This window comes from Bombina bombina, chromosome 1, assembly GCF_027579735.1.
Source record: "Bombina bombina isolate aBomBom1 chromosome 1, aBomBom1.pri, whole genome shotgun sequence".
Classification (NCBI taxonomy): domain Eukaryota; kingdom Metazoa; phylum Chordata; class Amphibia; order Anura; family Bombinatoridae; genus Bombina; species Bombina bombina.
This window is the reverse complement of record NC_069499.1, coordinates 1,134,712,659-1,134,731,601: the sequence shown is the minus strand read 5'-3', so window position 1 is coordinate 1,134,731,601 and position 18,943 is coordinate 1,134,712,659. Positions and strand designations below refer to the sequence as shown.

Sequence of the window (18,943 nt, the reverse complement as noted above, 5' to 3'; positions counted from 1 at the left end):
TCTCCGTCCTCATGCTCTGCAAGCTGTGACGCAGTATCAGACATGGCCCTAGAATTATCAGCGCACTCTGTTCTCACCCCAGAGTGATCACGCTTGCCTCTTAGTTCTGGTAACTTAGCCAAAACTTCAGTCATAACAGTAGCCATATCTTGTAATGTTATCTGTAATGGCTGCCCAGATGTACTAGGCGCCATAATATCACGCACCTCCCGGGCGGGAGACGCAGGTACTGACACGTGAGGCGAGTTAGACGGCATAACTCTCCCCTCGCTGTTTGGTGAAATTTGTTCAATTTGTACAGATTGGCTTTTATTTAAAGTAGCATCAATACAGTTAGTACATAAATTTCTATTGGGCTCCACCTTGGCATTGGAACAAATGACACAGGTATCTTCCTCTGAATCAGACATGTTTGACACACTAGCAATAAACATGCAACTTGGTTACAATCTTATTTAACAAAAAACGTACTGTGCCTCAAAGAAGCACTAAACGATTAAATGACAGTTGAAATAATGAACTGAAAAACAGTTATAGCATCACTCTTTAAAAACAACACAACTTGTTAGCAAAGGTTTGTTCCCATTAGTAAAGTAACACTAATTAAATTTTAAACATAAAAATCACAGAGCAACGTTTTTAAAACACAGTCACTACATAAGTCTCACAGCTCTGCTGAGAGAATCTACCTCCCTTCAAAGAAGTTTGAAGACCCCTGAGTTCTTAGAGATGAACCGGATCATGCAGAAAATACAAGAGTAACTGACTGGAAATTTTTGATGCGTAGCAAAGAGCGCCAAAAACGGCCCCTCCCCCTCACACACAGCAGTGAGAGAGAAACGAAACTGTCATAATCAAAACAAGCAAACTGCCAAGTGGAAAAATAATGCCCAAATATTTATTCACTCAGTACCTCAGAATGCAAACGATTCTACATTCCAGCAAAAACGTTTAACATGAATTAAATACCTATTAAAAGGTTTAATGTACTTTTACAGAGTAATTCCGGTGAAATACCATCCCCAGAATACTGAAGTGTAGAGTATACATACATGTCATTATAACGGTATGGCAGGATTTTCTCATCAATTCCATTCAGAAAATAAAAACTGCTACATACCTCAATGCAGATTCAACTGCCCGCTGTCCCCTGATCTGAAGCTTTTACCTCCCTCAGATGGCCGAGAAACAGCAATATGATCTTAACTACTCCGGTTAAAATCATAAGAAAAACTCTGGTAGATTCTTCTTCAAACTCTGCCAGAGAAGTAATAACACGCTCCGGTGCTATTGTAAAATAACAAACTTTTGATTGAAGTTATAAAAACTAAGTATAATCACCATAGTCCTCTCACACCTCCTATCTAGTCTTTGGGTGCAAGAGAATGACTGGAGGTGACGTAGAGGGGAGGAGCTATATAGCAACTCTGCTGGGTGAATCCTCTTGCACTTCCTGTAGGGGAGCAGATAATATCCCAGAAGTAATGATGACCCGTGGACTGATCACACATAACAGAAGAAAAGAGTGGTGCTATAAAAAGCAGCTAAGAGAATACTAAAAACAAAAAGATAGAAGGATAATTTAATGTTTTACTGGAATAACATACACACTTAAAGGGACACTGTACCCAAAATTTGTCTTTCGTGATTCAGATTGAGCATTAAATTTTAAGCAACTTTCTAATTTACTCCTATTATCAAATTTGTTTCATTCTCTTGGTATCTTTATTTGAAATGCAAGAATGTAAGTTAGATGCCGGCCCATTTTTGGTGAACAACCTGGTTTGTCCTTGCTGTTTGGTGGATAAATTCATCCACCAATAAAAAAGTGCTGTCCAGAGTACTGAAACCAAAAAAAAAGCTTAGATGCCTTCTTTTTCAAATAATGATAGCAAGAGAACGAAGAAAAATTGATAATAGGAGTAAATTAGAAAGTTGCTTAAAATTGCATGCTCTATCTGAGTCACAAAAGAAAAAATTTGGGTTCAGTGTCCCTTTAAGATCCATAGAATATGTAGTAAATTATGTGCTCATTGGAAATTATGAGTAAATTACCTAAATAGGGTTAGTAGTTATACGGGGAGTAGGGGAGGGAAATATAAATATGTAGAGGAAAGTAGGGATCTAAATTGTCTAAGGACAATGGTTACTCAAAATAGGAAATAAATTTGTGAACACCATTAGCAGTTCTATCCCTTGTGATAGAACCATCTGGGAGTGAAGTATAGGCGTGTTGGAGGTGAGTTGGAGAGATAGAAGAAAGGAAAGAGAACAGCGGGCAAGAGCCGCTCATATGAGAAAGATTAAATACAGCCTGATTCTATGTGACATTTGGGTTCAGTGTCCCTTTAAAATGCAAATAAAATAAATATAATAATAAGTCTTGGCCACAACTCAGATATTCCCAAAAGGGAGCAGAAATACCTCCAAATAGAGTAAAAACTGATTAACTGACTACTCACTCGTGTGAGCAGAGTCAGATGTTATGCAAAGTTTCAGACAGTGCCGTTTCTGTGGGTTCTGCACACAGCCCAAATGACGTCTATACAGGCATTAGCTGTATAGACGTCTGTTAAGCTTAATAATCCTCTGATAAACGGAAAGAAAACAGTCACCAATAATTGTAGAGAACATTACCGGACCTCCAATAGGTCTTCCTACTGTTCTGGGGTAGCTCTAGAGGAGTCCTCCTTACTCCTGTTAGCAGCTTGGCTTCTTGAGCTGATCACATGACCCTCAGTAGGCCTTATCGGGTAACCGGTCTGCTCGGGAAATCAGTTTAAAATATCCAAAGTTTTACAGCTGTCCACAACATCGATAGAAATTCAGTAGATATTTGGATATCATCTGACTCTACTCACACGAGTATTTTTATAAACTTATCAGATTTTTTTCTCCATTTGGAGGTATTTCTGCTCCCTTTTGGGAATATCTGAGTTGTGGCCAAGACTTTTTATTATATTTATTTTATTTGCATTTTAAGTGTGTATGTTATTCCAGTAAAACATTAAATTATCCTTCAATCTTTTTGTTTTTAGTATTCTCTTAGCTGCCTTTTATAGCGCCACTCTTTTACTTTGTATTTGTCATTGTTGTGACAATCAGCTGGCAGTGGATGGACACAGGACCTTTCATTTGAAAGACCAGGATTTCTGCTTTCAAATATGGAGTCTCAGGTTTATGTATTGTGGGGACAACATAGGGGATACCCCACCCCCCTGATATTGTTCCATATGCTTATGGTTCTGACAGGTGATCATTGTTAACACAATGGTCAGTAGATAACCACCGGATATGTGGACCCTCCTTTAAAAGAACGGCCTCGTCTCTTTAAAAAGAGGGGTCACTTGCCTTGTGGTAGTGCATATGTTGGGGTACAAGGGTTCCTTTTTATAGTGCAAATGACTGTAAAAGGCACCACGTATACTGATGATTGCTATTTCAATGGCAATCGCCTGCTATTTAAAGGGGCATGAGACCATTAATTTGATTATGGGCAATTTTCTCTTTCATGTAAGGGATATTGGGTGCACCTTTGTAGCCATTATACCCCATAATTATATACATTAGGTATGCGATTGGTATAAAAATATCAATCACCTACTAATGACAGGGATATGAGACCCCCATACTGGAAAGAGGAAGTTCCCCTCTCTTAAACTGGGTCATCATGCACCTTTTAATTTTATGGGGGGAATGGGGGCTCTGTAAGTGCCCCTCCCCCTCATTAAACCCAGTATGGCTGTTACTTGGGGCAGATGATCACCTGAAAATTAGAGCGGGGGTGTTACTCCACATTTGAATGAGGGGAATTCAATCTTTCAATGGAGGGGTCTCATACCCATCAAGTTCAAGTAGACGAGAAATCACTTTGTTTCTAGTGTGGCAGATGACCACCATTTATCTTGGTGATAAACTGCATTCTCATTTGATAGCGGCGGTTATGAAATTTTAAATGAGGGGTCACTTGTCCCACTAGCCCAAATAGGAGGGGAGATAGGGGCTCAGAACCCCCTCTGGTGAAACAGCATTTTATATGCTGCTGCAGGTATTCACCATTTTTTACGGCGATTATCTGCAACGCCTCTCTTTCTAATGAGAGGCTACTAGTCCTTGTAAGGGAGATATCGGTTTCCACAGCTCTCTTCCCCAGCCCCTGTCTATCTTTCTCTCACTACCTTTGGCAGTTAGATCTGTCCCTTGTGACCTCATCATAGGCGCCAGTGGTGATATCACAAGGCATACAGGGAAGAGACAGTGATGGGGAAAGAATCTGCAATCTTCTCTCCCCATCTGCAGTGCGGGGGCCCCAGGATCCAGATCAGTATGGGTACCACCTTGATGACGAGCCTGTGTTTGCCATCCGCAACTGCAGAAGATATGCGCATGACGATAGTGCCTCGTAATGCGCCTCTAAGTAGTTAACAGCCATACATTTATATGTGACCCGTAAGGTTTCTGAAATACTAATGTGTGGCCCCCATGTGTTAGGGAGTTGGCCCTTACTGTTCTAAATTAACCTGTGAAGAACAAGGTTTTTTGGGGTTGTTAGTATGTTTTTATTGAAATCTGAACTATTTGTGGATATTCCTCTTCTCTAAATAGACCCTACATTCTGTTGTGCTTTCTCTGAAAACAGCTCCATTTGAAATCTATTGATGCTCACCTTCATGTTGTTAGTCACCCATATCCTTTCATATTCATCTGTTATGCAGTGGAACTACTACATTATTAGTTGTGACTTCATTTTGGGACATGTGCGAGCTCACAGAGTCTGGCTGCTGGTCCAGCAATCTTCAGTGCTCAATGGTCATGTTACTTCAACCAGATCCTAGTAAAGCCAGCAACTGCAGAGCAAACCGTTTGCCATACTTGGTACTCAGGGAGGTAATAGTGTGTCCTTTATCATTGAGCTATGAGATATTTTTCTGTATTTGAACACAGCTTTTTCAGTTTAATGTAATGATAGTGGTGTACATTTGTTTGGATTACTTAGCAAGCCTGTTATAGCAGAGAGTCTGCATTTTAACTTTGGAATGGTAAAAACTTAAACTCAAAAACATGTTTTTTTGTTTGTTTTTGGTTGGGTATGTTGCTTTTTGCCAGTTGGTTATATATCTTTATATATCTTTGATAGTCCTAGAGTTGAACAGTAGAGGGCAATGGTGTTACTTGTGATTTATATACAGTGGTGACTTCCCCTTTCACATTGATATCCAAAACAAATGTTAATGATTGTTTTAGTCCTAGAAATGACTGACCTTTTGAACTTAAGTGAATAATTAAATGTAAGTACACTTGTATTCTGGGAGAGATTAGCATTTAAAGAGACATTGCACTGTAAAATTGGTGTTTCCAACATGGTGGATTTGTTTTGAATCAAATTAATTGTAATTGTTATTTAAATCACTAGTCGGTAAGACTTGATTTAAATCATGGTTTTCAACATAAAGGTTTAATTTTTAGAATAAATAATTTTCATATTATTTTCCAGTTATATCAGAAAATGACTGATTTAGTTATATCATTAGAAATACATCGATAATTTTGAAATTGTTCGGAGGTGAACTATCTCCAGTTTAATAAATTAATCATTCATATTTGATCAACTTTTCAACTATACTTTATTGTATAAATAATCATTACCTTAATAATAACAGTTTAAATAGTTGATTCTGGGTTCAAGGTAAAGTCAAAATTACATTTTCATGATTCAAATTCGAACATCCAGTTTTAAAAAGCTTTACAATGTTATCTTTTGTTGAAAGGATCTAAACTATGAGGAGAGGTTAGCCAAACTGGGTCTGTTTACTCTAGAAAAAAAAGAGCCACTTGAGAGGTGATATGGTTACATGACATATGGAGCATGACATTGTGAATGGTTTATTAGAACTAAATTACCAAAATAAATAAAATAAAATAAACATTATAGACATGAATATGCAGCCTCATGCTACTTAATTAAAAACTAATCCCTATTTCAGGATAAATAACCTTTGGATTATAATGTATCTTAAAAGGACACTCAAGTCAAAATTAAACTTTCATGATTCAGATAGGGCCTTCAATCTTAAACAACTTCCCACTTTACTTTTATCATCAAATTTACTTTGTTCTCTTGTATTCTTTATTGAAAGCAAAACCTAAGTAGGCTCAAACTGATTTCTAAACAGTTGAAAACCACCTCTTAGCTCAGTGTGTTTTTACCGTTTTTCACAGTTAGACAGTGCTAGTTCATGTGTGTCAGATAACATTGTGCTCACTCCCATGTAGTTATTTAGGAGTCAGCTCTGATTGGCTGAAATGCATGTCTGTCAAAAGCACTGAGAAAAGGGGGCAGTCTGCAGATTCTTAGATACAAAGTAATCACAGAGGTAATAAGTGTTGGTTATGCAAAATTTGGGAATAGGTAATAAAGGGATTAGCTATCTTTTTAAACAATAAACATTTTCAAGCAGACTGTCCCTTTAAATAAAAATCTGATTGAAATTAAAATAATCAAAAGTTTTTAAAATCATTGGTTTTCATCCACCCTGGTTTCATGTGACCTGTTTTACTAGCAGCACGGTATAAAATTGTTCCTTTATGGGGTTTTTGTATATGAAATAACTTTTGTTCTTTGGCACCACAACCCATTAAAATGGGTTGAGTTTACAGGAAAATTAGATTATTTTATCACTTTCTATGCACACACATATGCTTTCTTATCTTGTCCCTGTCCGCTTCCACCTTTTTTAGACAATAGCCGTGCGGCCTATCCGGCTTGGTAGCCAGTTGGAACACAAAAGTGTTACAGTTCATGGGGACTTCAGCTCCTCTTGATCTGACATGGGCCCTCTTCATCCAAGGCTTCGGTGGCCTCTTCCGCCGTCTCCACAATCTTCTTCAACGCCGGAGCTCTCTTCATCCTTTGCCTTTTCTTGCCTATGCTGTGTAGAAGACTTTTGCTACAAAAATTGTATGACAAAAGAACTTAAGTTTTATAATGGTAGCTCCCTTATAGCACTAAAGGCAGTGGCTACATTGATAAATTCTAAGTGCTCAATTTTCAAGTAAGTTGCTTGCTATTTTTAGCACAATCTATTTTTTTTTAAACAATATGATTCAGTGCAACAATACACAGTACATTTTTCATTTTATCAATATAAAATATTATATGGAATCAATATAATTATGTGCCACTAATAAACCACCGCATTAAAGTGCCAATTTTAAAACACAATAACGCTGGGAAACTTTCAATGAGTGATTAAAGGGGTATCCTACTCAGTGTCTTTACTGACATTGCAAATAGTTGTACCTAGATACACAGCACCAGTAGCCATAAGAAAACTGGAAAGCAGTAAAAGGCAATCTAAGTAATAAATGAGAAATGGGCTCCTTCCTTTAGTATAAGAATAAGTGGGGCCATTGGAACAAATAACATTTTTAGCGGTATGTTTACTTTGATTTAACTTCTTTTTTTTTTTTTTTACAAATGGCTAAAGGAGAACTGTTTCACATCCTTTTAAGAACTGGTATTGGGTGGAATAGAAAAGATAATGCAGTAACAGGGGGTGCATTAAAGGGACAGGGCAATGGGAATACAACAGGAAAGCAGATGGCTGAGTCTTCTGCATAACACTGCATAGTTGAAGTTCATTATATACTGAACAAAGGATGATAAAGAATATTTTGATAGGAAAATGCAAGGAATGGATAGTCGAGTGCTAAAAAAGCCGTAAGATGACTGATTGGTTGTGAGAGACCATGTGATAGATACAAATAAATAAGCTTCAATGGAAGTTGAGCCGCAGTTGTTGGTTTTGTTGTTCCTCTGGCATTTCAGCCCATATCTGGCCCCCTTTCATTAATGCTTTCTTTCCCTCCTCAGACTTGTGCACAAGCAGAGATGTCCCTGAACTGGAGATTATCAGCTTGCTGCAGGAGCGACTGCCACATTATACCCTGCGTGCCGATACTCTCTTTGGTTATGATCATGATGACTGGCTGCATACCCCCCTCCTGCCCCAGGATCTTCCTTTCCAGCTCACCCCTGAACAGATAGAGGAGACTCTCAAGTATTTCCGTACGTAGATGTCATCTTGTTAATGATCTGTTTCACATTTTGCTTTCCTTATATTGATTTTAAGGCACTTTTTTATCTTTTGTTTTTTGTTCTTTTTCTCAGCTTATGAAAAATAATAAATATTGCAAATGAAAATCATTCAGAAAAGTGATTTAACTTTTAAAAATAAAAAGGGGTGGAAGGGAAGAGAAAGAACATGGACATATTATCTTAGAACATAAAGGACAGAAAAAAATAAATTTTCATGACTCAGACAGAGCATGTCATTTTTAAACAATATTCAAATTTTCTTCTATTTAATGTTCTTCATTTTCTTGGTAGCCTTTGTTGAAAAGCATACCTAGGTAGACTTAGGAGCAGCAAACAACTTTTGGGAGCTAGCTGTTGATTGGTAGCTGAACTTATATACTTGTATACCTCTTTTCATTGGCTCACCTGTGTTGAGCTATGTCCCAGTAGTGCATTGCTGCTCTTTCAACAAAGGATACTAAGAGACAAAGCTAATTTGATATTAGAAGTTCAATGGAAACTTGCTTTCTCTGAATTATGAAGGAAATATTTTGGGTTTCATTTCCCTTTAAAAAGTTTGAAAGTATAAGGATCTAGCAGTGAGGTTGCTCCTCTTATGTCATAGACTTACTGATTGGGACGGATAAACCGTTAGAATGGACTTGATGTAAAACAATACAATAAAGAGTTACAGATTAGCTTTATAATATCTGGTTACAAAGTTTAACTTAAACATTGGAATACACTGGGATGTATACCGGGGAATCTACTGATGATAGACAAGGTTTAACAAGTCAATTTTGTCTTTCCATTGTTGTTTAAAAAAGGACATTGCAGAATTAGAAAAAATTCAGACAAGGGCCACAAAACTAATATGGGGAATGGAGGATCTAAACTATGAGGAGAGGTTAGCCAAACTGGGTCTGTTTACTCTAGAAAAAGGGGCACTTGAGAGGTGATATGGTTACTTTATACACATATATTCAAGGCCTATATACAAAGTTGTTTGTGACAAGAGGCCACACTTTAAGGTTAGAGAAATGGAGATTTAATCTCCAGCAAAATAAATGGGGAGGGGGGGGGTCCACTGTAAGAGCATTACAATTGTGGAACTCTTTGTCTAAGGAGGTAGTGAATGCCTATACTTTAGATACATATACAATGACTTAGATACATTTCTGGGCAGAAACAGAATTCAGGGTTGTGATTACTTCTGTTAAATGCAACAGCTTTCAAATTGGTTAATGTAAGTTTAATTGGCAGCTTATTTGTTGTAAATCAAGTAGGATCTGTATAGGTAGGATCTGTATAGTTTGCTTAAAATTCACAATACATTATTTTAACTGATAGACAAGTAAAATATACTAAACTATAGGCAAAAGCAAGTTAAAGGGATAGGAAAGTAAAAATTAAACCTGAATGATTTAAATAGATCATGCAATTTTAAGACACTTTTAAATTCACTACTATTTCTCCAACATAGGTGTGTCCGGTCCACGGCGTCATCCTTACTTGTGGGATATTCTCTTCCCCAACAGGAAATGGCAAAGAGCCCAGCAAAGCTGGTCACATGATCCCTCCTAGGCTCCGCCTTCCCCAGTCATTCTCTTTGCCGTTGTACAGGCAACATCTCCACGGAGATGGCTTAGAGTTTTTTAGTGTTTAACTGTAGTTTTTATTATTCAATCAAGAGTTTGTTATTTTAAAATAGTGCTGGTATGTACTATTTACTCTGAAACAGAAAAGAGATGAAGATTTCTGTTTGTAAGAGGAAAATGATTTTAGCAACCGTTACTAAAATCGATGGCTGTTTCCACACAGGACTGTTGAGAGGAATTAACTTCAGTTGGGGGAACAGTGAGCAGACTTTTGCTGCTTGAGGTATGACACATTCTAACAAGACGATGTAATGCTGGAAGCTGTCATTTTCCCTATGGGATCCGGTAAGCCATTTTTATTACAGAAAGAAAAAAAGGGCTTCACAAGGGCTTTTTAAGACTGTAGACATTTTCTGGGCTAAATCGATTTATATATAAACATATTTTATACTCCATAGCCTTGAGGAATTATTTTAATCTTGGGAATTATGTAAAATAACCGGCAGGCACTGTATTGGACACCTTATTCTCTAGGGGCTTTCCCTAATCATAGGCAGAGTCTCATTTTCGCGCCTCTATTGCGCACTTGTTTTTGAGAAGCATGACATGCAGATGCATGTGTGAGGAGCTCTGATACATAGAAAAGACTTTCTGAAGGCGTCATTTGGTATCGTATTCCCCTTTGGGCTTGGTTGGGTCTCAGCAAAGCAGATACCAGGGACTGTAAAGGGGTTAAATATAAAAACGGCTCCGGTTCCGTTATTTTAAGGGTTAAAGCTTCCAAATTTGGTGTGCAATACTTTTAAGGCTTTAAGACACTGTGGTGAAATTTTGGTGAATTTTGAACAATTCCTTCATACTTTTTCGCAATTGCAGTAATAAAGTGTGTTCAGTTTAAAATTTAAAGTGACAGTAACGGTTTATTTTAAAACGTTTTTTGTACTTTGTTATCAAGTTTTTGCCTGTTTAACATGTCTGAACTACCAGATAGACTGTGTTCTGAATGTGGGGAAGCCAAGGTTCCTTCTCATTTAAATAGATGTGATTTATGTGACACAAAATTTAGAGAAAATGATGCCCAAGATGATTCCTCAAGTGAGGGGAGTAAGCATGGTACTGCATCATCCCCTCCTTCGTCTACACCATTCTTGCCCACACAGGAGGCCCCTAGTACATCTAGCGCGCCAATACTCCTTACTATGCAACAATTAACGGCTGTAATGGATAATTCTATCAAAAACATTTTAGCCAAAATGCCCACTTATCAGCGAAAGCGCGACTGCTCTGTTTTAGAAAATACTGAAGAGCATGAGGACGCTGATGATATTGGTTCTGAAGGGCCCCTACCCCAGTATGAGGGGGCCAGGGAGGTTTTGTCTGAGGGAGAAATTTCAGATTCAGGGAAAATTTCTCAAAAAGCTGAACCTGATGTGATTACATTTAAATTTAAATTGGAACATCTCCGCGCTCTGCTTAAGGAGGTGTTATCCACTCTGGATGATTGTGAGAATTTGGTCATTCCAGAGAAACTATGTAAAATGGACAAGTTCCTAGAGGTCCCGGGGCCCCCCGAAGCTTTTCCTATACCCAAGCGGGTGGCGGACATTGTAAATAAAGAATGGGAAAGGCCCGGTATACCTTTCGTCCCTCCCCCCATATTTAAAAAATTGTTTCCTATGGTCGACCCCAGAAAGGACTTATGGCAGACAGTCCCCAAGGTCGAGGGGGCGGTTTCTACTCTAAACAAACGCACCACTATACCCATAGAAGATAGTTGTGCTTTCAAAGATCCTATGGATAAAAAATTAGAAGGTTTGCTTAAAAAGATGTTTGTTCAGCAAGGTTACCTTCTACAACCAATTTCATGCATTGTTCCTGTCACTACAGCAGCGTATTTCTGGTTCGATGAGCTAGAAAAGGCGCTCAATAATAATTCTTCTTCTTATGAGGAGATTATGGACAGAATTCATGCTCTCAAATTGGCTAATTCTTTCACCCTAGACGCCACTTTGCAATTGGCTAGGTTAGCGGCGAAAAATTCTGGTTTTGCTATTGTGGCGCGCAGAGCGCTTTGGTTAAAATCTTGGTCAGCGGATGCGTCTTCCAAGAACAAATTGCTTAACATTCCTTTCAAGGGGAAAACGCTGTTTGGCCCTGACTTGAAAGAGATTATCTCTGATATCACTGGGGGCAAGGGCCACGCCCTTCCTCAGGATAGGTCTTTCAAGGCCAAAAATAAACCTAATTTTCGTCCCTTTCGCAGAAACGGACCAGCCCCAAGTGCTACGTCCTCTAAGCAAGAGGGTAATACTTCTCAAGCCAAGCCAGCCTGGAGACCAATGCAAGGCTGGAACAAAGGAAAGCAGGCCAAGAAACCTGCCACTGCTACCAAGACAGCATGAGATGTTGGCCCCCGATCCGGGACCGGATCTGGTGGGGGGCAGACTCTCTCTCTTCGCTCAGGCTTGGGCAAGAGATGTTCTGGATCCTTGGGCACTAGAAATAGTCTCCCAAGGTTATCTTCTGGAATTCAAGGGGCTTCCCCCAAGGGGGAGGTTCCACAGGTCTCAATTGTCTTCAGACCACATAAAAAGACAGGCATTCTTACATTGTGTAGAAGACCTGTTAAAAATGGGAGTGATTCATCCTGTTCCTTTAGGAGAACAAGGGATGGGGTTCTACTCCAATCTGTTCGTAGTTCCCAAAAAAGAGGGAACATTCAGACCAATCTTAGATCTCAAGATCCTAAACAAGTTTCTCAAGGTTCCGTCGTTCAAAATGGAAACCATTCGAACAATTCTTCCTTCCATCCAGGAAGGTCAATTCATGACCACGGTGGATTTAAAGGATGCGTATCTACATATTCCTATCCACAAGGAACATCATCGGTTCCTAAGGTTCGCATTCCTGGACAAGCATTACCAGTTTGTGGCACTTCCGTTCGGATTAGCCACTGCTCCAAGGATTTTCACAAAGGTACTAGGGTCCCTTCTAGCGGTGCTAAGACCAAGGGGCATTGCAGTAGTACCTTACTTGGACGACATTCTGATTCAAGCGTCGTCCCTTCCTCAAGCAAAGGCTCACACGGACATTGTCCTGGCCTTTCTCAGATCTCACGGGTGGAAAGTGAACGTAGAAAAAAGTTCTCTATCTCCGTCAACAAGGGTTCCCTTCTTGGGAACAATAATAGACTCCTTAGAAATGAGGATTTTTCTGACAGAGGCCAGAAAATCAAAACTTCTAAACTCTTGTCAAATACTTCATTCTGTTCCTCTTCCTTCCATAGCGCAGTGCATGGAAGTAATAGGTTTGATGGTAGCGGCAATGGACATAGTTCCTTTTGCGCGAATTCATCTAAGACCATTACAACTGTGCATGCTCAGTCAGTGGAATGGGGACTATACAGACTTGTCTCCGACGATACAAGTAGATCAGAGGACCAGAGATTCACTCCGTTGGTGGCTGTCCCTGGACAACCTGTCACAGGGGATGAGCTTCCGCAGACCAGAGTGGGTCATTGTCACGACCGACGCCAGTCTGGTGGGCTGGGGCGCGGTCTGGGGACCCCTGAAAGCTCAGGGTCTTTGGTCTCGGGAAGAATCTCTTCTCCCAATAAATATTCTGGAACTGAGAGCGATATTCAATGCTCTCAAGGCTTGGCCTCAGCTAGCAAAGGCCAAGTTCATACGGTTTCAATCAGACAACATGACGACTGTTGCGTACATCAACCATCAGGGGGGAACAAGGAGTTCCCTGGCGATGGAAGAAGTGACCAAAATCATTCAATGGGCGGAGACTCACTCCTGCCACTTGTCTGCAATCCACATCCCAGGAGTGGAAAATTGGGAAGCGGATTTTCTGAGTCGTCAGACATTTCATCCGGGGGAGTGGGAACTCCATCCGGAAATCTTTGCCCAAATTACTCAATTGTGGGGCATTCCAGACATGGATCTGATGGCCTCTCGTCAGAACTTCAAGGTTCCTTGCTACGGGTCCAGATCCAGGGATCCCAAGGCGACTCTAGTAGATGCACTAGTAGCACCTTGGACCTTCAAACTAGCTTATGTATTCCCGCCGTTTCCTCTCATCCCCAGGCTGGTAGCCAGGATCAATCAGGAGAGGGCATCGGTGATCTTGATAGCTCCTGCGTGGCCACGCAGGACTTGGTATGCAGACCTGGTGAATATGTCATCGGCTCCACCATGGAAGCTACCTTTGAGACGAGACCTTCTTGTTCAAGGTCCGTTCGAACATCCGAATCTGGTCTCACTCCAACTGACTGCTTGGAGATTGAACGCTTGATCTTATCAAAGCGAGGGTTCTCAGATTCTGTCATTGATACTCTTGTTCAGGCCAGAAAGCCTGTAACTAGAAAAATTTACCACAAAATATGGAAAAAATATATCTGTTGGTGTGAATCTAAAGGATTCCCTTGGGACAAGGTAAAAATTCCTAAGATTCTATCCTTTCTTCAAGAAGGTTTGGAGAAAGGACTATCTGCAAGTTCCTTGAAGGGACAGATTTCTGCCTTGTCTGTGTTACTTCACAAAAAGCTGGCAGCTGTGCCAGATGTTCAAGCCTTTGTTCAGGCTCTGGTTAGAATCAAGCCTGTTTACAAATCTTTGACTCCTCCTTGGAGTCTCAATTTAGTTCTTTCAGTTCTTCAGGGGGTTCCGTTTGAACCCTTACATTCCGTTGATATTAAGTTATTATCTTGGAAAGTTTTGTTTTTGGTTGCAATTTCTTCTGCTAGAAGAGTTTCAGAATTATCTGCTCTGCAGTGTTCTCCTCCTTATCTGGTGTTCCATGCAGATAAGGTGGTTTTACGTACTAAACCTGGTTTTCTTCCGAAAGTTGTTTCTAACAAAAACATTAACCAGGAGATAGTCGTGCCTTCTTTGTGTCCGAATCCAGTTTCAAAGAAGGAACGTTTGTTCCACAATTTGGATGTTGTTCGTGCTCTAAAATTCTATTTAGATGCTACAAAGGATTTTAGACAAACATCTTCCTTGTTTGTTGTTTATTCTGGTAAAAGGAGAGGTCAAAAAGCAACTTCTACCTCTCTCTCTTTTTGGATTAAAAGCATCATCAGATTGGCTTATGAGACTGCCGGACGGCAGCCTCCTGAAAGAATCACAGCTCATTCCACTAGGGCTGTGGCTTCCACATGGGCCTTCAAGAACGAGGCTTCTGTTGATCAGATATGTAAGGCAGCGACTTGGTCTTCACTGCACACTTTTACTAAATTTTACAAGTTTGATACTTTTGCTTCTTCTGAGGCTATTTTTGGGAGAAAGGTTTTGCAAGCCGTGGTGCCTTCCATCTAGGTGACCTGATTTGCTCCCTCCCTTCATCCGTGTCCTAAAGCTTTGGTATTGGTTCCCACAAGTAAGGATGACGCCGTGGACCGGACACACCTATGTTGGAGAAAACAGAATTTATGTTTACCTGATAAATTACTTTCTCCAACGGTGTGTCCGGTCCACGGCCCGCCCTGGTTTTTTTTTAATCAGGTCTGATAATTTATTTTCTTTAACTACAGTCACCACGGTATCATATGGTTTCTCCTATGCAAATATTCCTCCTTTACGTCGGTCGAATGACTGGGGAAGGCGGAGCCTAGGAGGGATCATGTGACCAGCTTTGCTGGGCTCTTTGCCATTTCCTGTTGGGGAAGAGAATATCCCACAAGTAAGGATGACGCCGTGGACCGGACACACCGTTGGAGAAAGTAATTTATCAGGTAAACATAAATTCTGTTTTTAATAAATCTAAATAAAATTACTACAATTAAATAAATTATTCCTATTTAAAACTAAATACTTACCTGTAAAAAAAACCTAAGCTAGCTACAATATAATTGGCATCAGCCAATAGGATTTTTTCTACCTTAATTCCGATTGGATGACGTCATTTAAAGGACCGGTCATTGTTCCAGAAGCCGTCGGATGAAGAGGATGCTCCGCGTCGGATGTCTTGAAGATGGACCCGCGCCGGATGGATGAAAATAGAAGATGCCGTCTGGATGAAGACTTCTGCCCGTCTGGAGGACCTCTTCTGCCCAGCTTCGATGAAGACTTCTGCCCATCTGGAGGACCACTTTGCCCGACTTCGTTGAGGACTTCGGCCCGGTTGGGTGAAGGCTTCTCAAGGTAGGGTGATCTTCAAGGGGTTAGTGTTAGGTTTTATTAAGGGGGGATTGGGTGGGTTTTAGAGTAGGGTTGGGTGTGTGGGTGGTGGGTTGTAATGTTGGGGGGGTATTGTACTTTTTTTTTACAGGAAAAAAAGCTGATTACTTTGGGGCAATGCCCTGCAAAAAGCACTTTTAAGGGCTATTTGTAATTAAGTATAGGGTAGAGCTTTTTATTATTTTGGGGGGCTTTTTTATTTTATTAGGGGGATTAGATTAGGTGTAATTAGTTTTAAAAACTTGTAATTATTTTATTATTTTCTGTAACTTAGTGTTTGTTTGTTATTTGTACTTTAGTTAATTTTATTTAATTGTAATTAATTTAATTTAGGTAATTTAATTATAGTGTAGTGTTAGGTGTTATTGTAACTTAGGTTAGGTTTTATTTTACAGGTAAATTTGTCTTTATTTTAACTAGGTAGTTATTAAATAGTTAATAACTATTTAATAACTATTCTACCTAGTTAAAAAAAATACAAAGTTGCCTGTAAAATAAAAATAAACCCTAAGATAGATACAATGTAACTATTAGTTATATTGTAGCTAGCTTAGGGTTTATTTTATAGGTAAGTATTTAGTTTTAAATAGGAATAATTTATTAAATTGTAGTTATTTTATTTAGATTTATTAAAATTATATTTGTTAGGTGGGTGTTAGGGTTAGGGTTAGACTTAGGTTTAGGGGTTAATACATTTCTCCTGTTAAGTGTAGTCAGTCCACGGGTCATCCATTACTTTTGGGATTACATCTCCTCCCTAACAGGAAGTGCAAGAGGATCACCCAAGCAGAGCTGCTATATAGCTCCTCCCCTCTACGTCATACCCAGTCATTCTCTTGCACCTAACTAATAGATAGGACGTGTGAGAGGACTGTGGTGTGTTAAACTTAGTTTTTATTTCTTCAATCAAAAGTTTGTTATTTTAAACGGCACCGGAGTGTGTTGTTTTTTCTCAGGCAGCATTAGAAGAAGAATCTACCTGAGTTTGTCTATGATCTTAGCGGTCGTAACTAAGATCCACTTGCTGTTCTCGGCCATTCTGAGGAGTGAGGTAACTTCAGAACAGGGGATAGCAGGCAGGGCCCACCTGCAAGGAGGTATGTGCAGTAAATTATTTTCTGAGGAATGGAATTGACTGAGAAAATACTGCTAATACTGATGTAATGTAAGTGCAGCCTTAAATGCAGTAGTAGCGACTGGTATCAGGCTGATATGTATGTATGTATACTCTGAGGTATTTCTGGGGAATGGAATTTCACTAAGAAAATACTATCTATATTAAAGTAATATTGAGCCTGCACTGCAGTGAAAGCGACTAGCAGCAGGCTTATTAATAACACTTCATAACTTTCATTTTTAAAACGTTTACTGGCATGTTAATCGTTTTTTCTGAGGTACTTGGTGATAAAACTTTATGGGCATGATTTTTACCACATGGCTGTCGTTTGTTTCTGAATAAAAACAGTTTACTGAGCTTCCCCACTGTTGTAATATGAGTGGGAGGGGCCTATTTTAGCGCTTTATTGCGCAGTAAAAATTTAGTCACAGTCTTCCTATTTCTTCCTCTATGATCCAGGACGTCTCTACAGAGCCCAGGAGTCTCCAAAACTAGTTTTGAGGGAGGTAATCACTCACAGCAGACCTGTGACAGTGTGTTTTGACTGTGATAAAAACGTTAATTATTAAATTGTTATCCGTTTTTTGGGTATTAAGGGGTTAATCATCCATTTGCTGGTGGGTGCAATCCTTTGCTAACTTAATACATTTACTGTGAAAAATTGGTTGCTATAACTATTTTGGTTCATTGTTATTTCAACTGTGACAGTTTTTTGTGCTTCTTAAAGGCACAGTAGCGTTTTTTATATTGCTTGTAAATTTATTTAGAAAAGTATTTCCAAGCTTGCTAGTCTCATTGCTAGTCTGTTTAAACATGTCTGACACAGATGAATCTCTTTGTTCACTATGTTTAAAGGCCAATGTGGAGCCCAATAGAAATTTGTGTACTAATTGCATTGATGTTACTTTAAATAAAAGTCAATCTTTACATGTAAAGAAATTATCACCAGACAACGAGGGGGAAGTTATGCCGACTAACTCTCCTCACGTGTCAGTACCTTCGCCTCCCGCTCAGGAGGTGCGTGATATTGTGGCGCCAAGTACATCAGGGCGGCCCATACAAATCACTTTGCAAGACATGGCTAATGTTATGACTGAAGTACTATCTAAATTGCCAGAATTTAGGGGTAAACGCGATCACTCTGGGGTAAGAACAGAGTGCGCTGATAATAATAGAGCCATGTCTGATACTGCGTCACAATTTGCAGTACATGAGGACGGAGAGCTTCATTCTGTGGGTGACGGCTCTGATCCAAGTAAACTGGACTCAGACATTTCAAATTTTAAATTTAAGCTTGAGAACCTCCGTGTATTACTAGGGGAGGTATTGGCGGCTCTGAATGATTGTAACACGGTTGCAATTCCAGAGAAAGTATGTAGGCTGGATAAATATTTTGCGGTACCGGCGTGTACTGACGTTTTTCCTATACCTAAAAGGCTTACAGAGATTGTTAACAAGGAGTGGGATAGACCCGGTGTGCCTTTTTCACCCCCTCCTATATTTAGAAAAATGTTTCCAATAGACGCCACCACACGGGACTTATGGCAGACGGTCCCTAAGGTGGAGGGAGCAGTTTCTACTCTGGCTAAGCGCACCACTATCCCGGTGGAGGATAGCTGTGCTTTTTCAGATCCAATGGATAAAAAGTTAGAGGGTTACCTTAAGAAAATGTTTGTTCAGCAAAGTTTTATATTACAACCCCTTGCATGCATTGCGCCTGTCACGGCTGCAGCGGCATTCTGGTTTGAGTCTCTGGAAGAGACCCTTAGCACAGCTCCATTGGATGAGATTATAAACAAGCTTAAAGTCCTTAAGCTAGCTAATTCATTTATTTCTGATGCCGTAGTACACTTAACCAAGCTTACGGCTAAGAACTCCGGATTCGCCATTCAAGCGCGTAGAGCGCTGTGGCTTAAATCCTGGTCATCTGATGTGACTTCTAAATCTAAATTGCTTAATATTC

General features: G+C 39.7%; 1 protein-coding gene across 1 annotated transcript in view; it reads left to right on the top strand.

Moving 5' to 3' along the window:
- Window positions 1-18,943, top strand: part of HAP1 (huntingtin associated protein 1) — a 311,504-nt gene that overhangs the window by 125,534 nt on the left and 167,027 nt on the right. The window contains 1 exon segment of the mRNA XM_053698816.1: window positions 7,874-8,068. Coding sequence (XP_053554791.1) covers window positions 7,874-8,068 — 195 coding nt within the window.